Raw genomic sequence first — 24,039 nt, 5'->3', positions numbered from 1 at the left:
TGACCAACCAGATGTACACTTTTGCCTGAGAACCAAGTTTTTCCTAATAGTTTTTTTTTTCATTCATAACCTTTTGTCAAGATTGTCACCAGTCACACATCATGTTCGACCTCATTGCATTTGTAGGTAATTCTACGTAACGCCCCACAATACCCGTCAGCCCCACTTTTCAAGGTTTTAAGCCCATTATTTGTTCAGAATTTGAATAATAAATTCACTTCAAAACATACCCATAATGTTGCACTAAATTTCATCTATGGACAACCAATATAGAAAACCCCCCTCAACCACTAACAGACAGGTCAAAATTGTACGAGTGTAGAGGGAAGTATACTATGATGAAGAATGTTGGTCAAGGGATTTTCGAAATTTCAGACACAGTTAAATTATTGGTGTACAAATATTAAAACCTCTTATAACGGCTACTATAAAACTTCGATATCATAGAAAATACCAAAAAAATATGCTCGAGGGGGAGGGCGGTCTCCACCCCTTCACCCCCCCCTCCCTTGGCTACGCACCTGCGGTTAGAAATCTTGTAGGAAACAGGCCAAATGGAAACCCAGTGTACCCATATCGATGTGGATCCTATGTATGATTGTACGTACTTACACTCATACACAAGATGCAAACCAAATTTCATTACGGATGCGGTCCGTCTAGCTATTCATTTCGAGAAAAAAAAGTAAAAACTACTTTCGGTCATATATAGTAACAAATTGTGACACGGTTAGACAGGCGCTTTGCGAGGAATTTGCCAAGGGAGGGGCAAAGCTTGTACCCAGACTTTCTAAGCGTAGCGCCACTATAAGTTGGCGCGAAGCGCAAAAGAAAATTTTGGCCGAAAATGCCTCCCAGATCGCTGGAAATGGCACTTTACAGGCCTTGTAAGTTGCATCTAAGCATTTTCTATTTTGAAATTACTAGCGATATCATAAAAAAATACAAAACATATGCTTAAAAAAACACTATGCCACCAAATATTGGGGGGGATATAAGATACTATATCCCCCCACCTAAAATATTGGGGGGACATGTCCCCCCCCGTCCCCCCCCATGATCGCCGCCCATGAATACCTGATACCTCGGCTCAGAACAAACGGAGCCAATCTTTTGATAGATTGTTGCGCTAGGTGGAAGCACTGAACATATTTTCAGCAGATATCGCTATCACGCAGCACAACAAGGTTCGTGGTGTATGGTCGCAATCGTCGCATCGACCATTGCCATGCCATGCTGTGTGACCATTCTCATGATTACTACAGATATTGTATTATTCTTATTCTGCCAGATGCAGACGAGAAAATTGTGTAACTCTGTTTCATATTTCTCTATTTATTGAACAAAAAATATTAGCGAATCGCACTGATGAGTGTTTTTTTTTTAACCCATTCCCAGTGGGGGGGCCAGTGGGGGGGCCAGCCGATTTCATGGGGGGGCCTCGGCCCCCCCAGGCCCCCCCGTAGCTACGCCACTGCGTATACTATACAGGTGTAATAATTTTAGTAAATGCTGAGGGGACCCTCGGCCCGTCCCTTGGCTATAGACCACATTGTCACCCCAACCGCGTCTTCACACCCCGTGAAAAGTGGAAGCAGTGAGTGTGAGTACCGGTAAGTGCAACACAAGTTCGTCTTAGGCCAATGACTTGCTCATTTCAGCCAGTTCTCCAACATCCCCTGAAGGATATATCCTTCTAATGGTAGCACATTTCCCATGGATATATCCTTCAGGGACATTTCCTTCTAACTGGAGATGTATCTTTCGTAGGGTATGTCCTTCTAAAGTGCCCTTAAGTGTGAAAACTGGGTGCTCATTTCATTTGTGCATTGCATATGGAAAGTTTCGTGGGATTCCTTTCATCAACTACAATCACCACGATTGTCACAGCGGGAGGTTTTTTTCTTATGACATTTATTTAATTATTACATTTAATTGCAAGTAGTAATTTACTACACTCAAAAACGTCTTTGCGAGTACACTACTAGTATGACTACGAGTAGCTACTCTCTTAAAACACCACCGAATATACAAATTTCAATGTTTTTACAGATTTTTACATGCAATCTGAGAAATTGCAGGCTTGAGACCCATATTTTAGGGCTAGGTATTCGCAGCATAAAACACTCGGGAAGTGCCGTTTCCGGCCATCTGGGGGTTTGAAAAACCAAAATTTACTTGTACGCTCCGCGCCAACCGATGGTGGCGCTCCGCTTAGATAGTCTCCACACATTAGCCTCCCCAATAATTTTCCCGTTCTGCCGCGCCTGGATGCAAGGTTCAATGTGTGCTGATGAGATCCCCAATAACTACCGATAGTATCACATACCGTAGGTCTGTTTGTTTCGATGGCGGCTCAACGCCATAAATAATAACAAAATTAACACAGATTTCGAAGACTGCAATAAACTGATTTGTACGATTTTATTTTATTATTATTTCATATGTACATTTGGTGTGGAGATTTTGATCAATTTGGACACAACTAGTGACCCAGTTCATAAATCCAGTTCAAGCTAATTGCCATCCCTTAAATTACCAAATAAAGTGTACACACATATGTACATATACTGTTCATATGTGAATCTAGTCAACAAAGACCTTTTGTTTGAAACTTCAGACAATAAGAATGTAACATAGGGGCTATGTAAATACGGGATTATTAACTACATACATGAGAATAGTACAAAATTATTTATATCGTTATTCGGCTCGTTTTCTACAGAAAATATACTTTCAATATGTACCATATCCATCTTTCATAAAAAATTTAAAATGTAGCCATACTATAACTATAAATGGCATCAGGGAACCCTCCGTAAAAATAAACGAATCCATTTGATTACAGCATCAAATCTTAAGTGCTGTACCAGTACCGTACCCTAGGCTATAATAATATACAGTCCCAGGCAAAGATGGATTAAACTGGATATACTCCCTGCGGTTTTGGCTCAAAATGTATTAAATCGTTATAATTATTATATCAAAATGAGGTGACATACATGTAGTAAAATTTTTTCATGAGAAACTACACAATCATTTCCTACACAATTACACAATTATTACACTATTATTACACTGACTACACAATTATTCAAGGAATAATAAATAACAAAAATTTCAAAATAACTTTTGGACCGCAACATGCTGAGCCCAAGTAATGTTAGATATTTGGTGTATCCTAGGTACAAATTACTACATGAAAAGTTGATACGATAATACAATATATAGGTCTAGGCCAGTATGTCAATTCATCGGAATGTTATTCGAACTAGGAACACAGAAACCAGAAATAAACATGTTTTCTTTTCTTTATTTCAAAGAGTAACACGTAGATATTTTTTATCACTTCCGGGATTCCCGGGAATGATACCGAAAGGAATGTAATAACCGGTTGTTTTCCCACTCCCGGTAGTATTTACACATTGCACTGCGATAGGGATTAGTCAAAACCCGGATCAGGATACCGGGATTCACTTTACTACCAGGATCCCGCACAACCCTAACAATGGGCAATAGCTTTACAAAAATTAAGAAGGCTTTAAAGCAACTTCATCCATTGCAAAAGTGTTGTAAGACTTGCCATATGCATAACTTCATACACAAAATAGTTCTAGTAGCAAAAATATATATATTAGAATAATTTTAAAAGATGAAAAAGTAGCACATAACACAACTAGTGAAAAAAATGGCACACACAGGTAGGCAATAAATGGTGACAAATAGTAGTTAACTGAAAATTACACATTGATGTTTCATCACTTGACATTGCTCGAAAAATCTCCATTACATATCTCTACATAACTACTGCACTCTCACTGTTGTAATTCAAGCTGGTGAGGTGCTGTCTTACTAATAACTTGTTAAATACACAGATCGTGAAATCTTTTTCCCTTACAATTAACAAACAACCAACATTTTAAAAGTATTACATGTAAACACCCAACATGATAGCAATTATCAAACAAAACAGATACGATACTGTAGGTCGAATTTGCCTTTTACAACATTGGAAAGTATAGAAGGTGCAACATCCTACACATAGGGACTATCTCTACTGCAGTACTATCAATTATATGGACACTGCTGAGCCCTAAAGTACTTACCCACTGCCACCCCCTCAAATTACTACTTATGACATGGTACTGACATTGAACTGTTCAAATGTGAAGTAGGCTTAAAACCATGTTGAATGTCACTGAAGAAGATGATCATGACATTATTAATGACAAAGATTGGACTCCCTCTGTAGTATGTATTGTTTGGCTTTCAGTCACATATTGGCACATGAGTGAAAGAACGGGGTATTTCAAGGTGGGAGAATTATTTTCCCAACAAAGGTGGTTTAATCGTATCCTAACATTGTACTCTGCCCAATGAAAGTAGTGTTAAACATGAACAGGTGTTTCATTCCAGGTTGTGGATCCATGAATATGTCAAGCTTACATAATGTTTGTACAAAACCCAGAAGATTTTGTAGCTCTAGTTTCATCGAATTACTTTATAACTGACTGACAATTGAAGTAGGCTTTCTATGTTTGACATCCTTCATTTGAATAGAGAAGTATACATCCTTAAAGTACAGTATGTATCAGGGCGGCACCGGCTTTGCTTTGCAGATATATGTCTGTGTGTGTATGCAATACACAAAAATAACAGACTTAAGAACCCAGTACACTGCTATTATAATTACCAACATACAGTATTCAGGCAAACATGCAATTAGGTCATACATGAACATTCATGCAGTACTTGATCAACATCTAATTTTGAGTCCATATACTCAAACAATTCAAACCTGTGATTAAACTTACAAGAGTGAATCTGCATCACGTCTCAAGACCACTCAAAAGCTTGTATTCGTCTTAATTTAACAAGTTAAGCTTGCACAGGTTATTCTTTTTTTAAACATATAGCAAACATTTTTACCCTTCTGGTTGTGTGGTTGTGTGATCTAATTTTTCTGGTTGTGTGATCTAATTTTTTCTACTTGTGTGAACTATTTGTTTGTGCTTTTTTCACCATCTTGCCTTATTTCTGGGCTTGAGGGACCATTACGTACTTTATCTAAACTAGCTAGGACTTGTCACTTAACTATTGCTGATATAAGTGTTTAGTTGTGCCTTATGTAGTGCATCAGACAGGGAGCCATGTTTTGGTTGTACATTTGTCCTTTTCGGCGTTCGTTGCTGTACAAGGACATGCTACATTATAATAGATACGAACACAAAAAACATGAAAGCTCTGTAGTTTCAAATGTAGAGTTATAACCGGAGATGCTGCTTTGAAGACATGGTTGAGGGAAACAACCTTAAGGTGCTGCACCGTCCTTTTTGTTTTGTAGTTATTTGACATAATCTTGAATATGCTAAGTGAGAGAAGAAATAATAAACCCCTCAGCCACCAGAGCAAGCAGTGGTAGTAATTAGCACTCTCTCCTGCTTATTTATTGCCTGAGTATGCTCACAAATGATGTCAGAAGTGGGATCCATGCAGAACAACTATATGGCATAAACGAGATTAATTAAGGAAGGTGGCAGTATGTCGTCCAGGGCTCTTAAGGATCTCCATCAGCAGTTAGATGCGCTGGCTGCAGAACTGGCCAGAACAAAGGTAGGAAAAATAGAAGTGCCACAATTGGTTTTTGCTTTTTGCTTTTCGGGGCCCCTCGTCGGTTGCACTCTGATCAAGGAAGGAATTTTGAATCAGCGTTAATTCAACAGCTATGTCAGATTCACAACATTACCAAAACGAGAACTACTCCTTATTACCCAGCGGGTAATGGCCAAGCAGAACGTTTTAACAGAACCCTACATTATCTTTTGAAAACACTTCCACCCTCTAAGAAGAAACGCTGGTCTGAGTAGCTACCAGGAGTTTTGCATGCCTACAACTGCACTCCTCATGCCTCAACTGGGTTTTCCCCATTTTATTTGATGTATGGTAGGGAGCCTGTATTACCTGTAGATTTCTTGTTAAATCAAACCACACTCTCAAACCGCAGATTCAGTGGATGAGTGGATTTTTGCACATAATTAAACCCTCCAGATGGCCCACAAGAAAGCAGGGGAGACGCTAAAACATCAGGCTGCAGCACGTCAACGACACTCTGACAAACGTGCTGAGGAAAAACCACTGACAGTTGGTACCAATGTCTACACAAAAGCCATCCCGAGATTTAAGTTGGACTAACGGTATAGTTGACAAGATGTCAGAGGTAGACCAACTAAAACTAGAACTGGTTTCGGTGAAAGAGGCCTTAGAGAAGGAACAGACAAAATCCTTGAAGGCTGCATCCGAGGTTGAGGCTCTAAAGAAGAAAGCTACCAAATCGGATGGTGAAACTAGTGGAGATGGTGCTGCATCTCCTGGTCAGCGTATGGTGTACGTATCAGCTGACCGAAGAATAGAAAGGTTTCGTGAAAGACCTCAACGGCCTACAGACCCCAGGATTGAAGAGTGGATTCGGGATATTAAAGGGCAGATAGCTGCTAGGCGAATGACAAAAAGGGAGCAGGCCAACTACATAGTAGATCATCTTGGGGGGAAAAGCCAGGAGAGAAATCGCAGGCCGTGGAGATGCTGCACTGGAGAATCCAGAGCTTATCTTCAGCCTTTTGTCTAAGGTTTTTGGAGAAGGGGAAAGCATTGCTCAGCTGCAACAGCATTTCTTCTGGTACCGGCAAAAAGAAGATGAAGACTTGGTGACATGTTCTCTGGAGTTGGTAGATCTATATGATCGTATTGTGCTGAAAGATCCGTCATTCCAATCCGGTAGGGAAACAAATCTGAAAGGGAGACTCGCTGAAGCTACAAGGGATGAAGGGCTAAAAAGGGAACTGCAGAATGTTAACCTAGAAAGGTCGGGAAATGGATTTCTTTGAGGCGAGACATAAGGCTCTTGAATGGTTCGGAATGGCAAAACAAGTTAGTAAGACGACAAGGTATGGAACTGCGGAGGAAGTCAAAGCGGAAAAACCTCTGGCTGAATTAGTAGAGCGGCAACGCGCTCAAATCATTGCCCAACAAAAGCAGATTGAGGAGTTAATTAAGGCAGTACAAGCCCAGAGCCAATTCTCTCTAAGAATGGATAGAGGGCCAAGACGATGCTTCCAGGGTGATGAAATTGGTCATTTTAATAGGGAATGCCCTCGTAGACAAAGACAAAACCTGTATGGCATAAAGAAGAGTAGGACAACACCATACCACCCAGCTGGGAATGGAGGCTGTGAAAGGTTTTAACCGTTTACTAATCAACATGGTCTGCTCACTTCCTGATGAGAAAAAATGGCCGGGACTGATTTGGAGGCAGTTGAAAGATATGACACAGCAGATCTTGACAATTTCCTTTTGGGTTTTATGCCGGACTACGAAAAGAGTGTGGATCGCTATATGCGAAGAAATCAATGCAGGCTATACATTTTGGCCTACACCGTTACTTTCAGACTACGAAGGAGTTCAAAGAGAGTAACCGTATGTATAAGGCTGGTAAAGTTGAAGAAGAGTAGGAAAGGATTCGTAAAGTACAAGAGAGCTGTTAGCAAAGAGGACATTACAAAAATTCTGGATTCACTCAACATTTCCACACCTGAACAAGGTATTTGTAGATATTATGATTTACTTTGCCAATCGTGGCAGGGAGAACTTGCGCTACATCCAATTTTGAACGGGGGGGGGGGGGTATAAAACAAATAATGAATGGTTATGAGTGCAATAGTGCAAATATTTCATTCGTTGAAAGATTTGGAATGGAACATTCCATAATTTGGAATGGAACATAATTTGGAATGGAACATTCCATCTTTCAACTCATGAAATATTTGCACTATTGCACTCATAACCATTCATTATTTGTATACTTTTTTGTTTAAAGACATTCATACTACCATTTATTGTATTATGTTCAACTATACTGATGTCGTGGAAGATCTGATGTCGTGGAATACTTGATGTCATCAGCAGGCTACCTCACCAGAACAGACTTTTATATTAAGTGTATTTACTTTAACATTTGGGTGCGCACCTCACGACTGTAAGTTATTTTATGTAATTCTTTGACTGGACCCAGATCAGCTGTATATTGTTTGTTATTGATTATTATAATTTCTTTTGTTCCAATCCAGCTAAGTTTTCCATTTTTTGTATGTGTATTACTCTGTGTTTGGTCTTCACGCTAAACCCAGAGTTCTCTGATCAAGAACATTTATTTTCAGTGGCTAACAGCCTTACATATATATAATTTACTGACAATACCGATCATTTTGTTTACTGAAAATACCGATCATTTTGTTTATGACTTCTACCTTTATTCAGGCTGCCAAAATGATCTGCTTTGGAAAGCCAGCATCTTGGATTGGCACTGATAAACCTTCAACTGAGGAAAGTCAGAATGAAGAACAAGTAGAAACACAGGGTGATCAACTGGCAAAGAGGCTTTGGACAAAGAAATTCCAGTTGAGGTAAACTACCAAGAGGAAATTAAAGAACTTGAAAAAACATTGACAGACCTCATTACAGAATCAAACAAATGATATACCACACTACTTTCAAAGTATAACAACTTAGAAAGAAAATTCAAAGAAATGAAGAAAAAACAGACCAGATCCCTTGGAGGCGGTCCCAGTGAATATAATGGACAGAACTCCTGTCCGAGTGCCTCTGGGAGAGCTGGACCAAAACACACCACCACCACACCCTTCCGAGTCACCGGTTTCCGAGCCTATTAAGATGTCCTTGTCTGTTTTTGCAAACAACCCCAATGAGGTTGGGAGAAGATTGGCTTAGTTGTACTTTACAAGTGAAGAGAGAGCAGAACGCAACTGCAACGGGATTGGAAAACCAGCTCTCCCTCAGGACAAGCTCGCAAAATTGCGCCAAGACCTGTTTTCAATTTTACAAACTCCCCTCAAGCAACATGAAGCGGTTTGGAAGCAAGTGACGAAAGCCCTGGACGCCGAAATGAGGTCCCGTACAGGAAGAAAAAGCTGATGCTTGTTTGATTGAGTTTCATATTTATATATTTTTTCAATAAATTATATCATAATTGTTTTTTTTTCCTCTTTTTTTTTCTAAAATATACTTTCCCAAATGTAACATATTGTACTCATTCTACAGTATTGTATTTTACACCACCCTTTAGCAACCACAATATGTCCTGTTGTAACTACCAACCTACCCTAAGAAGCCTGGGGCTGTGGTCACTCTTAGGAATGTTTGTGTATGACATATGACACATGTTAGTAGAAGTAATTCATTGCCGCTTGCTCGTATTTGAACACATGCTTTTAGAAAATCATTACTCGAGCTCCCATAGCTTTATTTTGCACATAAGACAGCCTGCATCAATAAACAACCTTTTTCCGAGGGGTTACATGGACTTTTTTTTTTTGTCTTCAAAGATTTGTTTACATTCAAAAAACGGTCGTTTTTGACCTTTTTCTTCAAAGAAATTGTGAGAACAGTGAAAACCTTCAATCAACTAACCCTTTCGACTACAACTAGCTAAGACATACAAGGACTCAAATCAGGAGCCTCACAGGCATATGTAGAGAGATGGCTCTGTATTTGGGGAAAATATATCAAAAATAACGTTTTTCGGTCTATGTTAGGGCCAAAAAACGGTCAATTTTCCGAAAATATTTCTCATGAATGCCTCACCCTACAGAAAAGATTTTTAGCTCTCCAGAAGCGCCACACTGAACTTCAGTTCTACATAGAAACAATTTAGCAATAGCGCCTCCACTTTGTGAGTAATCCTTAGCAATTCAACTCAAGCATTTTTATGCAATAGAATTTCGGTCAACCACAGTTGAAATGCTCCCTGTAGTTAGGGTAAATGCTATCACTCACGTAATATTTAGCACTATTTAGCACATATTATCATGGCTAAATACTTCTAAGAGGCGCTAGACCTTCTTTTTATGGGCAATTTGACCATCCAGCCGTTAGAGGAAGAAGATTCTGACGATGAAATCCTGATATGGTAAGCCACACTGACACGCACACTGTATCATGTATTGTGTATACATGTACTGTCGTAGCGCAATTGGTATATATGACTAACCGTTATGCTTGACTACCATTGAATTACATAATCCATGTAGGTCAAGTAGTTTGGAGGGAGGGTGGAAAAACCAGTCATATTCCTCACACTCAAACATCAAATTATATTTTACTTATGAAATAACATGTCTTGAACTCATCAAACTATCAAAAGTCCAGCAGATTTCATCAAAATAATTTCAAATGGGCAAAAAAAAGTGCAGTGTATGTATCATAACCTCATTTGCATATTTACATATCTAATTATCTCAATTATAAAAAAAAATTATAAAAATTAAAACCTCATTTCAATACCTATCTGTCAATACTTGGGTCCCTATTGACAAAAATGAACAGATTTTAAGTAATTACAATGTGTAAATATTTTTCCCCCAGGGGGACAATTATATGATCACAATTGGGAATGAAGGAGTTAAGAACAATGAGTGCGTATATGAGAGACTCTGAATACAGAAGTCAAAGCTATAACAACTCCTCTTTGAATCATCTCTTGTATAATTATCATCAAGAATATTACATGGTGTCAGAAGTGAAAAGTTTTCCGTATTTTAAGAATTTTCTAATTTTTGTTACTGGAAATTACAAAATATGGATCAGCTGAGACAACCAGGCAAGTCGAGCCTTCAAGGAAATCTTGCAGAAAACTGGAGGAAATGGAAGCAAATGTTTCTACTATTTGTTTCTGCAAGTGGTATTGCCGCTAAAACAGATGAAGTAAAGAGCGCAGCATTACTTCATATTGCCGGGGAGGATGCAGTTGAGATCTACAACTCATTCCAATGGCAGGAAGCAGGAGATGAACATAAACAGTTTAATAAAGTAATGGAGAAATCTGAGGAGTCCTGTGCGCTCAGGAAGTACATAACGTGGGAACGCCACATATTCAATACTAGAAACCAAAATCCACATGGCACAATCGACCATTACGTGACGGAATTACGTAACAAAGCGAAAAGTTGCGAATTTGGAACCTCAACGGAAGGACTAATTCGTGACAGGATCGTGTGCGGGGTCAGTGATGACCAGATCCGTCGACGTCTTCTCCGTGAAGAGGACCTGACATTAAAGAAAGCTGTTGACATTTGCCGTGCAAGTCAAGCTACAATGCACCAAATGAAGTCGTTTACAGCGGACACAGAAAAGAACTTACAAACGGTAAGAACTTTTGCAAATTCTAATAAGCTAAGAAACAAAAAGTCTCAGAAGCAGGCACAGTCATGTTTTAAATGTGGCAGGGCGTGGACTCAGAATCATGATTGTCCAGCGAAAGGGCTATCATGTAGAAACTGTGGAAAAATGAATCATTTTGCAGTAGTTTGTAGAAGCAAGCAAGAAAATGCACCAAAGCAAAAACCAAAAGAAGTCAGAGTAGTCAAATCCCAGGGGAGAGATCTAGATTCTGACCGAAAAATTGATGATTTTTTTTTATTGGAATGACAAAGAACAATTTCATCACACACAAAGAAAAATTGGAAGTAACACTCAAGCTTGAGGATAAGCCAGAGCAATGATGAAAAGTTATTGTTCCAATCAAGATTTGATTGCTGTTGAAGTTTGTTACCTACAGGAACTGTTATTCCTCATACGTTAGGACACATGGAAATGTTGATGGAGCTACAGTAACCAGCAATCAGCAGAAAATCACCAAACTGACGCTGAAGCTTTTGAGGATCATGCTCTGTATGTGGAAGTAACAGTCATAGTGAAGGGGGGAAGTTTTGAAAATGTCAAAACTTATGGAACAATATATGGGCTTTGTTCATGCTAAATTCAGGACAGAAAAACTGAAAAAATACTGCTTGCAAGGTTTGGGCCCAAAATCACATTTTGGCGCCCCCAAAAAAGAAACAGATGTGAGTTGATTTACTCAGACTTTCTTCCAAAGGGAGCTTTGCTGGAAAAAATTATGGATTCAAGTTCAATGAGCGAAGGTGCAGATTGTACTGAAATGAGATCAACAATTCCAGGACAAAGAATACAAGTAGAGGAGACAAAAGATCTCTACCATGCTGCTCAAATTTTACGAGGAGTATGATGGATATTGGTGATGGACTGCAGTGGCCAAAATGTGGCCAAATGCGGAGAACTGGCAGGACTAAATGACAGCTCCGTCTGGCATCATATAAGGACCTAAGTCGACAAGTTCAGAGGGATGAGGAAGATGTCTCAAGAGTGACGGATACCATTGCAGGTTTTGCAAATCCGTTCACTGAAGATTGCAACCAATTAATGCATCTTACAGCAGGATATGTCCCTCCTCCAGAAGTTCATTTGTTGAGTGCGAAAGCCATTGATGAGGAAAGGTTTTTAAAATTTGTTAATGCATAGGCTCTTGACAAACAATACAGACTTTTATTCTACACCGAAGCTTTCGAAATTGAAAACTTTCAACAGCATAAAGAAAGTGGTAAAAAGTGTCTCCCAAAGTTAATGTCCAGGAAGATCGCAATCTCTTCAGCTAGATATTGGTCATCAATAACAAGCTCCAACGGAAAGTCAATCTTCAGGATATGTTCACCTACACTCTTGGAACCTATCCGTATTCCCTCGCCACACCTGGAGGATGTTTGGTAAAGACATGCAAGTCAAAACTTCTCCAACTCCTAGAAAAGGACCATGCACCAGTGGAAGTCAAAAGTGTAGCTGAAAAGAATCCTGTTTGGATATTTGATGCAATGGCTGTGTTACAGCAACTTGTTAATTGTGATGCTTCTACATTTGGTGAGTTTGCAGAGAAAGTCCTAAGCATGATTCAATCCATCCACAAAACAGCAGCAAGAACAGAACTGGAGGTGCCTTTTAAAGATTGTTCGAGCTGTACGTTTCCTACTAAGGCAAGGTCTTGCACACCGTGGACACGAAGTAAAGGAGGGCAACTCAACCAGTTACTCCTGATGCAAGCGATGGAAGACCAGGAACTGAAAGATTGGCTAGAACAAGACACAAACGTGACCCACCACCAGTGTGTAGAAGATATGCATCAACTTTTTGCCCACCAGATACTACAGACCATCATTGAAAATATCAGTCGATCTGTAATATTTGCAGTTATTGTCGATGGCACGCAAGATATAAGTGGTGTTGAACAGGAATGTGTGCATACGCTACGTGGATGATTTCCTCCAAGAACAAAAGGGGTTCATTGGGTTTCATAAGCTAGAAGAAAACCACTGGCAGAGCAATTTCATCTATGATATTCGATGTCATGCTGAGACTAGGAATCAACAAGGATAACCTTCGTGGCCAAACCTACGACGGCGCAGTCAACATGGACGGAAAGTACAATGGGGCACAAGCACTGATCCGGGAAATATGTCCGCTAGCCCTTCATTTCAGATGTGCCGCACTGCCCGCACATATACTTAATTTGGTTGCTGAACGCACATGTGCAGCTGACATTTTTGTGAGGGATGCTCTTGACTGGCTGAATGAACTTGGCAAACTTTACATGCAAAGTGGCAAATACACGACAAAGTTTCAGCACATTGCCACTGACCATGAACAAGCATCTCCAAGTCCAGCAACTTTAAAACTATTATGTCCAACACGGTTTCTTTGTAGGCGCAAGGCTATTATATTACATCTGCTGTAAGTCAGTACCCAGCTATATTGGAAAGTTTGCTTGAAATGGGACAGTCGGACAGGTCCAACACAGCAGTCAGAGCACTTAGTCTCTATGAGAAGACCTTATCCGGAAGGACTTACTTGGGACTTTCAGTAGCTGCCACTATTGTAGCACCACTGGAGCAACTAAACAAGATAATGCAGGCTCAAAAACAGTCGATATCCGGTATAATGGAATGTTCAGAACTGGTAATGGCAACGTACCAGTATCTCCGAACTGAGGATTCGTTCACTGCGATCTTCTCGGAAACAGAGGCGAGGATAACAGAGTATGGGCTTAAACCTCTGAAGTTACCTCGAGTCAGGGCACCCTCAAAGCGACTGTCTGGACCAGCTCCGAGCCACCAAGCTGAGAATGCAGAGGCTCACTATAGGACGAGTTGTTTTGCTGTTGTTGATATAGCCATGACCCAGATTAGGGAGAGATTTAGCAGAACATCTGATAATGGCTTGGGGGGTGTATGAATGCATGCAAGACATTAAACATGAGATGGACAAAGACCTGGTTGATATGTATTCTGAACTTAATTATGAGACACTGGACACTCAACTTAAGATATTCATTAAGAATTTCAAGCCAAATACATTATTTGATGTTCGCGCATCTCTATGTGGAATGTCACCAGAAATGAGATCCCTTTTTCCACAGGTTGTGCAGCTTCTAAGACTGCTACCGGTTTGCCCTGTGTCCTCATGTGAGGCAGAACGCTCATTCAGTGACCTCAGACGTATAAAAACTGGCTGAGGAGTACACTGACTAGGGGGAGATTAAACTGGGTTGCCGTGTGCAATGAACACAAACATCGTATGGAAGACATTGATATTACATTGGTAGCGAGAGAATTTGTGAGCATGAACAATGCTAGAAAACATGCATTTGGAAGGTTTTAGAAAAGATCCCATTTCTGGTGTGTTGGGAAAGACTTGGGATGATGTATTACCTATTGACGAAACTCTGTCCTCTATTGCTTGAACATTATTCAGCTTTTAATTGTTTAACCTGCCTTTGTTCTAGTGAAACTTATTATATTATATTATTATTGAGTGCACCAAATCGCTTGGCTTCCAGGGGCTTTGCCACCAGACCCCAACAGGTGATCTGGACAGCCCTCTTAACCCATGGGCGGCGATCACCCATGTCTTTAAAAGAGGCCCGCCCGAGTTGTAATAACCAATGTATTTACAGTTTTTATGTGTTTTCCAAAAGGCCTGTCAAAATCGCAATTAGTTCCCTAGCCGGACCACTTTCCTGACACTGGGACTACTTTCTGGGTCCCCCTGACGCCCGCTACGACATAGAGCCCCATGACGCGGAGGGGCACCAGCATATGGCATCCTACGGCTGCAAAGGGAAGAGCCGTCAGAATCCAAAAAGTCCTGGCAAGAAACCAATATATAAGTACAAATTCATTTGACATTTCCCACATAGGCCACAACAGCCTATGTGCAGAGGTGTCCCATCTCTCAGCAGAATCACGCAGTGTCAACAACAGTAGGAAGTCTTGCAGGTTTTGATGGCATTTGCATGGTGACCACCCTCATTGCTGGCTTGAGTGATACAGTGATAGCTTAATGAAAGGTTAATGTGTACAGTATCACTCAAATTTGATGAAGAATTAGCAGCACCTAGTTTAGATTTAGAATAGGCTTAGCCTAACACAGTAATCTGGAACTGGCAAGCATGCCATTATGTCAGATCAGGAGTGGATGGGCTGATGGCATAAAGAAACATTTGGGAAGCACACCTCAGCCACAACGAGTGGCACAAGGGGAAGCAGAGAGTGGACAGGTGCCTACACCATCAGTAAGCCAGGGGCACCAGCATATGGTATTATATTGTTATTATATTGTATTATTACATTTCTAAAATTTACTTGCTTGTTTTCTGAAGCAACACAATTTGGATTTGGAGACTTAAAAATTGCATTCTTCAAGTTATTTGATTGCAAGATTTAATTAACCATCATTGAGATTTATTAAATTGTTTCTTGTTAAGTATAGTTAGTAAATTGATATGTAATTCAAATACAGCCATTGAGCCCTTACATGAATATCAAGTCATATTGATAGAGCTAATCAAAACAGATCTTAGTCGGGAAATTGCAACCTTGTGCTCCCAAAATGTACCAGTGACTAAGTTTTTGATTGGAGATGACATCTTTAAAGAGCTCAAGGATATTGTAGATGCTAATAAAATGGCTGCCAAAGTAATGCCCAAGTATGGGGAGAGTTCTCGTCGGGGCAGAGGAGGCCTCAGAGGAAGAGGCCATTTTTTAGCCAGAGGCAAGAATATTATTTTGGTAGAAACAAATTCAAGTTATTTTCATTGGCAGAGATAAGGAAAGTTTTCAAGTTTCCAATGCCTCCAAGTTGATCTGTTGTTTAAAGCTTGTTATTATAAATTATCAACATCTGTTTTAAAATTTAAATTTAAACTTTATGGATGCTGACATTACCAACGTACAGTACCTTAAATGATAATTTTCAATCAGAAGTTGTAAAATTAGTGTACAATGTGTAGTAGTACTTAGGCTCAAGTTAGGCAAATGGCTGACAAAAGAGGGGAGGTCAAGGTCTACCATCCTGGTAAATGTAATCCAATGAAGGCAATTCTTACATTACAATGACTTCTATATGTAATTACATATATAAAGCAAACCCCAAGAAGGAGCACAATGGGAGGCAGAAATGTCAGGTGCCTACACCAACAGTAAGGCAGGGGCACCAGCATATGGCATCCTACGCACAATGCCACCCACGACAGCAAAGGGAAGAGCCGTCAGAATCCAAAACGTCCTGGCAAGAAACCAAATGTATAAATACATATCCATTTGACATTTCCCACAACAGCCTATGTGCAGAGGTGTCACATCTCTCAGCAGTGTTAGGATGCACTTGGGCTTTGTCCTCGTGCATCGCTTGCATTAAACCCGAGCATTGATTATTCTATAGATAACCTCACTCTAGACAGTGAAATAATCCATAAATATTGTACGGGTTATTTTTATTTTGTAAGGGGTGACTAAGGGGGATCACTTCTACCGTCCTTAATCTTGTAGACACTATATAAACGCATGTTTTTAAACATTAAGTAACTAACTAACTTTATGCTTTTTTTTATATCAGAACTGCTTCAAAAGTCCCTGTACAGTTCGGTACATGATTGAGAACAATGAAACTCAGAAACAGCAAAGAATCCAGTAAGAATGTTCTGGATCAAATTGAGCAGAGTGAGGCTTCATGTTCCACTGCTACTTCTTTATATTTGTGTCTTCAGTGAAGCACTTAAACGGTACCACGTAACTTATGGATCCAGGAAAAGGGTTTTCTTATGTTGTGCAAGTGATGTAGAACCAGAAATCAAATCTCAATTTGGGATAAAGAAATTTCGGCTTCAGGTCTTTGATAAAGACTTTGATGACTGGGTGGACATTGAGGGTGGTAGAGAAGAAGAGCAGATGGAAGATAATGCAGTTAAATTGAAAGTGATTGATGACAGAGATGAAGGTGAGTATAAATGCTTTTTGTACAGGATTGCAAAAAGATTGTTGTCCAGAAAAATTTGCCTATCAGCGACATGTTTATTACCATTTCATGAAGGAGCCTTATTTGCATAATGTGATGTGTGTCATGAAGGAGCCTTATTTGCATAATGTGATGTGTGTACCCATTTGGAACTTACTGGTAATTGGGCAGTTCCAAGGATAATATATGCACAAGTAAAAGCAGAGAGAAATGTATTAGGAATGCACACGCCCAAAAGAACAGATTAAAAAGGTTGAAGAGCAGTCCCACAAAGTATAAGCAGTTCCGTGAAAGAGAAACATTGCGTTCAATAAATTTACAGGATGCATCGCAGTGAGGAGGAACAAGAGGCAAAGGATAGAGAGAATGCCAGAATAAGGATGCAGAGAATGAGGCAGCGGAGGAAAGATGATGGTCTTGCTCCGACTACAGCATCAAAAAAGAAAACTCGCTCTGGCACAACCCAGCAGCAGGAAAAATGGCGGGAGTATCAAAGGCAGTACAGACGCTCACTGTCGAGCCAGAAGAAAAGGCGAATAAATGAACAGCGGCGACAACGACATGCCTTAATGACACAACAAACAACACCATCTGCTGAACCAGCATCTTCTAAGACCAATGCAGCTCAGAGGAAAGCACTATCACGATCGTGGACAGTGGCGCCGAAGTGTCCAGATCAATTTGCTGAAGTACTTGATGGTATGATTCGGAAGTCCACTCCGCGGAAAAGAGCAGCACTCAGAGGGAAAGGTATCCCTAGCCCTAGCAGTAGGAAGAGGATAGATTTTCTGGAGTAAACTTCGTTGAAAGTAGTCCTCGATGACATCTGAAATAGCAGAAAGAATCGGGACATTCAGTTGAGGCGTCTTCTGTACAGGTCGGTCTGTATCAAGCGAAGGATAAAGAAAACAACTGCTAGATGCCAGTTGGGGCTCAGCTGGGCCTTTTTAAGCAGTCCAGGCCCGCACACAAGCCATAGACTACCGGAAGAAAAGAAGAGACTCAGTCAGCCCAGACACACTGGCTAAACTGCTGGATTTTTATGCACACACGGCAAGAGAGATGCCGATGGCGCGATAGCTCTGGGTGGTCAGTCAGTGAAGGTTATGGACTGCACCATGAAAACCGCCTACTCTTGAGTTCAAATCAGAAGTGTTCTATCATCCGCTACATGATGTTGTCACAGCGGTCCGGCCACCAGATCTAGCTCCCCAATCAATGACTCATTATGTCTTTGCAGAGGATGATTTAATGAGAGTGCGAGCAGCATTTGTGGGGAAATGCATGCTCAGATAAATCCCATGCTCCCTCACAAGAGCATACCATTTTGAAGGAGGAAACATGATTATTATTAATTTACTAATTAAAGTATATTGTTCATTGCTTCTCTAACCTAACTGACATGCATTCTTTTATTATGTTTTGTTATATTTTAGCACTAGCTTAGAGGCCATAGACAACAGCTACTTCAGCTGTGTAGTTCTGATGACACACCAGAAAGATTCAGTCTGTTAATGCATGTAACATTGATGCATTAACATGTAATGCAATGCATGTACATGATGTTGTCACAGCGGTCCTTTTTACCACAAGGACTCAAGAGGGAAAAGTGCAGGCTTTATCAAGCTTCTCCATTCCAAAACCTTTGTTGACTTCATCCACTTCATGGTTGACATTGTGAACATACTGGCAAGATTGTCATTGCTCTTTCAAAAAGCAGACCTCAGCTATGCACAGCTGCCAAAGCTGGTCAAAGACACTGTAGCATCAATCAGCAAGGTACCCACACAGTAAGCATATAGATTATCCAAAAAGAATATGTAATGCTTGTAACTATAAATAAAAATATTTTCAAATATTTTTGGCCATTAAGTGAGAACACAGCATCATTTTTTTGTTGTCCGCAATTGGTAGCCTTGGGCCGACTCTCAGAGAATTTAGACGCAAAGTGGGTGAAGATGGACAATTCCATGGCATTGAATTGGATGGACCAGTTATGGAAAATTGTGTGATTGACTCAGTAGCAACAAGATTGCAAGAGTGCATTTCAAACAGATTTGATGTTGCCCACAATGAACCACAAGTAGCAGCTATGGCCAAGATTATCGACTTCAAGTTGTGGCCCATAGTGGAGGAAGAGGGTAAGCTTTTTATTTTAGCATCAGATAAGTTCATGTCTAAAAGATAATTTCAATCTCTTTAAAAATTTGGACTTATTAGATAGAATGTAACTTTGATACTTTAACCATCACAAAACTGCTTTGTTTAATTTTAGATTTTGGCAATGAAGAATTGGCTCTCCTCGTGGACTATCACGGTATAATGCTCCAGAATTGTGGAAATCCTGGCATGGTTGAGGTTGAATGGGCTGGAATCAGGAGCAGTATTTACAATCAGTATGTATCATTAATCATCCATCACTTTCAAAAAAGGACAAGTTCTACCCATAGATGATTTGAGCTTAACCATACATTAATATGCATTCTCATTTTACCTCTTCACACAGCTTCAAACCAGTACACACCACAACTTTGGATCAGGTAAACAACAGGTTCAGAGAGGATGGCCCCAACTTACTGTTCTTGGTGGGCCTCCTACTAACAATTCCTTCTCACTCTGTGGAATGTGAAAGAGGGTTTAGTCAGATGAAGAGGATAAAGACAGATTTGATGAACAGGCTCTCCAGCAGTACCCTCACCAGCTTATTAAGAATATTTCTAGAAAGTCCCAGAGAATCAGAATTTGACCCCTTTGACCCCTATCCATTACTGGAACAGCAGTGCCAGACGAGCACGCCGCCCCTTTCAACTGTGATATGGCAGCAGGCAGCAGCTCACCAGTGGGGACACTGAAAGTGATGATGAGGTTCTTGAGCAATGATGAGAGCGAGGGATGAACATAATTAATAATACCTGTACATAAGAACGGAAGGGGAAGGGAACTGAGAGGGAATGTCGTTTATGGTTAATGACATTTTTGTTGTAAGCTGCAAATAACTCTGATTTGTTGTTTTTTCACAGCTTTTTTCCGTTTTGTGCCTTATCTTTACTGCTATGTCTTAGACTAATTTGCCAAGTTCCCTGTCTTCAATATGGGGCTCTAAGTTAGAAGATGTTGTAAATAAAGTGATGAAGTTGAATGAAATGTATCTTTAATGTAATGTCAGACCCAGAATGGAACACACACATTAATATAATACAAGAATAAATGAGGAAGCACCTCCCACCTCAAAAAGAGACCCCAAGGGGACGCCTACACCACCAGTACCACCAAGGGGCACCACGATATGGCAATCAGTGTTATGAGGCCACACCTGGCAGAATAACAGTACAGCCTTTAGAGTGTTCATCTGTCTTCATACTGATGGGACACTGGGGATTATAACCTCTAATCGAACCCAAAAGGGTGGAACATCCCTAACATATGCTCGAATAGGCAATTATTTATTTACAATATATTATGCGCTTTTCATGGCTGACCTTGGTTTTATTTGTGGCAAACTTGTTTACGTTAGTTTCGTTAATTTATTGATTGATGTTTCTTCTGATTTTGCTTTGTCCACTTTATTCCTCTTATTACTCTGTATGTATCATACACTTGTTCTTCTTGAGATATTACTCCAGATACATGTTAAAGTGCTTTGAGATATTCGTTTTTATCTAAAGCACTTTACAAATACATATTTTTATTTATTAGTCTTAACCTTATTTTTTCATAAGTTTCATTAATTTATTGATTAAATTTCTGATTATGCTGAGACTGCTTTATTCCTTTTATTTAATCTTATTTATTTATTGTATATTTTTAATTCTTAAGATTTTACTCTCGTCCCATGTAAAGGTGCTTCGAGATATGTTTAATGTCAAGCAGTACATAAATATATATATTATCATCATTATTATCACCAGATGTAACAGATGACTTTAGTGACTTCCGCATTATTTCTATTACTATTCTTTGCTCAAAGACCAATGTTATCCACTCACAAACACCACCGTTCGCCAGAGAATACCAATTGGACAAGTTCTAAGACTGACATTGACAAAATAATGACCGACCCTGATTCTGAAAACATTGACTCCACGGATAAACTGGATGCTATTTCTACAAATCTCTCCTGTGCAGTCTATAACCAAAATGGACCTCTCAAAAAGCGAAAAGAGGAAAGTCTCTGATAAATAATATTCTACTCATCAAAGCCAAAAAAAAAGCTAAGGAGAGACTTCTGCATTAGCAAAGACCTCAGATTAAAGACAATAAATTAATTGATTAATTAATTAAGAAAGAAAGAATTTATCTTATTCTTCAGCAGGCAACCAATAAGTTTTAGACCACTCAAGCAAGATAGATCCGCAAGTTTTTTGGAAGAAAATAAAAATGTCTCTTTAAAGCCAAGCCAAGATCCAGACCCTGGTAATTAAACCAGCTATCTCATTGACAGTAAACGAATTGTTCACCCATAATCAAATTGATCTCCTCGTTAAGATCGTCATTAGCATATCTTTGATATAACTACAGGTCCAAATCATGACAGTGCCTTCAAACACTACACTGATAATTTTATAAACTCCAACCTGTTGTACTTTACTCCCAATTTTAATGACACAATTATTCATGATCACCACGCAACTGCCATTATCTGAATTAATGACTGGAATCTAGCACCTAGCTGACACAAAACATAATACCTCTCCGAGTCACGACCGCAATAGTCACTGTATTTTATGATTAAGCAATGCCCTACTCGCTTCACCAGTAACACCATCAGACTATTGCATGTCCTCACAAAGTGGGATTTTTTCTTCCCCCCTGGATGAGGGTTTTTGCTATTCCTCTTCCCATTCTAACCACAGACCGGGCAGCTGGTCGATCAGGTTTGGGGCGAGAAGTGAACCCCCCCCCCCCCTTGTAGTCTCAAGTCCAAACCGCAATGAAACTTATTGATTTAGTTAGTTTAATGTTAAAATGACGATTTTTATTATATAATAATTTTCTCGATATTATTCTCTATTTCTTTATTTTGATTGTTTTAAATTGTAAATACATTAATTGTTTATAACCATATACAAGCTTTTGTGTATCTAAACTTCATCCTTGTAATTGTAAGAGAAGCGAGTCAGTTTTGATACGTCACAAGGTGCATGATCATGTGCCTAACCCAGTAACTTGGTGCAGACAACCCACCACCTCCAAAGACAAATGTCCCCTGGGTGGAAGTTCTGAACCTTTCTTATGCTACTGCAAGGCAGGGAACAATGGAGGTCTTGGCTCCTTTGTATTCAGTTAACAGTGTTAGTGTACACACTGTGGGGCTTTCATGAATGGCTGAAGTGTGCCCAATGTAGCATTTTTTATCAAACAGTACAGCGTGCCATATCTCAACTAGGACGAAAGTCTGTCTACAGACAAATATCAAAAGCGGAGCCGATGCTTAGCACTGTACATAGATTAGATGAGGACGTCCTCCCGCTACAAGAGCATACAACTACTGGTATGTAACTAGTACATGAAACACAAGCGTATAGGACGAGAGCATCGGTAGGCATGAGACACTTCTGGTAATTGCAGTGGAAGAAACTTCCACATTTTAACAAGAACTGACAATATCCTGAGGTATTTCATAGAGCTGTTTGGCATGTAGCTTCACCTATGAATTCTACCGTGGTACACTCTGTACACTAATATGGTAGGGTACAATTGGTAATTAACTCGTTTGTACGGTTCAAACTCTAAATACTGAACCAGGCGAGAATCACATCATCTATTAAAGACTGAGTTACCCGGAAATGATTTCTGTAAGGTCACACACCAGGCTGCAGACATGTCTCACCTCACCATCTTTTCACACACCTTTCTTACTCTCCTGAGTTACTATGGTAACCTGGATACCAAACTCTTCTTCCAGTTCTTCTAACTCCTCCAGGCACCTCTCTCTTCTTTCTCTGATTCGCCTTATGATCCTCTCCTTCTCTCTGAGATAGGCTCTTAGCCCCGTCTGCAACAAAATATATAGTTAAATCAGAATGTAAGAAGTTTTGAGTACTCAGTTCATGGCAATAGACATCTGCTTATTCACCAGAAACAGCTATTATCATAAAATTGTCCTGATATCTACCATGAGATACTGGTATCATGTTTAAATGGTTTCCAGACTGCTGGTGACCCAGATGACCTTTGACCTCTACCCAAAAGCAATTGAGTTTTTCTATTTAATATAATGCATCCGCATGCCACTTATAAAAAATTCTCCATGCTTCCTAACTTGAGATATAGTGTTTACAAGGTTTTCAGTGTTTGACATCTGGTAACCTCAGATGACCTTTAACCTCCACATTAAACTATACACTTCGTTCTCAATATGATTCATGCACATGCCAAGTATAACAAGATTTCCACAATTTGACCCCTGGTAATGCCAAATGACCTTTGATCTTCCACCTAAAATAATAAGGATTTTGAACTCAACGTGTCACAACTACATACTAAATATAATATTAGTCCAAGCTTTCCTTCATGAGATATCGTGTTTACATGTTTTCACAATTTGACCTCTGGTGGCCCCAAATGACATTTGACCTCCCCGAAAACAATAGGGTTCTTCTACTCAATGTGGTATTCCTACACACCAAATATGAAATTGGTCCAATTTTCCATTCTTGAGATATCATGTTTACAAGCAATGTGTCACACACACACTCATCCGCCTGTATGACTACAAAGGTTTTGATTATCATCGAAACCAAAGAGCAGGATCTGTAACATTCTTGTCCTGAGAAACCCCTGGTGTGATGAAGTCTATCCTGGTTCTCCTCACAAATCGTATCCAGA

The 24,039-nt window shown here is 39.8% G+C and overlaps 2 protein-coding genes across 4 annotated transcripts in view; one reads left to right on the top strand and one right to left on the bottom strand.

The window, feature by feature from the left end:
- Window positions 1–4,960: 4,960 nt before the first annotated feature.
- The window catches only part of LOC139959562 (uncharacterized), a 39,938-nt gene continuing 20,859 nt past the window's right edge, over window positions 4,961–24,039 (bottom strand). For all 3 annotated transcript variants that reach the window (XM_071957280.1, XM_071957282.1, XM_071957281.1), the window contains exon 9: window positions 4,961–23,206. In XM_071957280.1, coding sequence (XP_071813381.1) covers window positions 23,054–23,206 — 153 coding nt within the window. In that variant the 3' untranslated portion in view covers window positions 4,961–23,053. The remainder of the gene's footprint in view (window positions 23,207–24,039) is intronic.
- Window positions 18,866–20,063, top strand: LOC139959564 (zinc finger protein 862-like). The gene is made up of 4 exons (XM_071957283.1): window positions 18,866–19,001; window positions 19,126–19,352; window positions 19,487–19,607; window positions 19,718–20,063. The coding sequence occupies exons 1-4, from the start codon at window positions 18,877–18,879 to the stop codon at window positions 20,061–20,063; spliced, it is 819 nt and encodes a 272-aa protein (XP_071813384.1). The 5' UTR covers window positions 18,866–18,876.

Source organism: Apostichopus japonicus, chromosome 19 (assembly GCF_037975245.1).
Source record: "Apostichopus japonicus isolate 1M-3 chromosome 19, ASM3797524v1, whole genome shotgun sequence".
Lineage (NCBI taxonomy): Eukaryota > Metazoa > Echinodermata > Holothuroidea > Aspidochirotida > Stichopodidae > Apostichopus > Apostichopus japonicus.
Note: the sequence above shows the minus strand (reverse complement) of the source record. Positions and strands in the feature narration are given on the sequence as shown.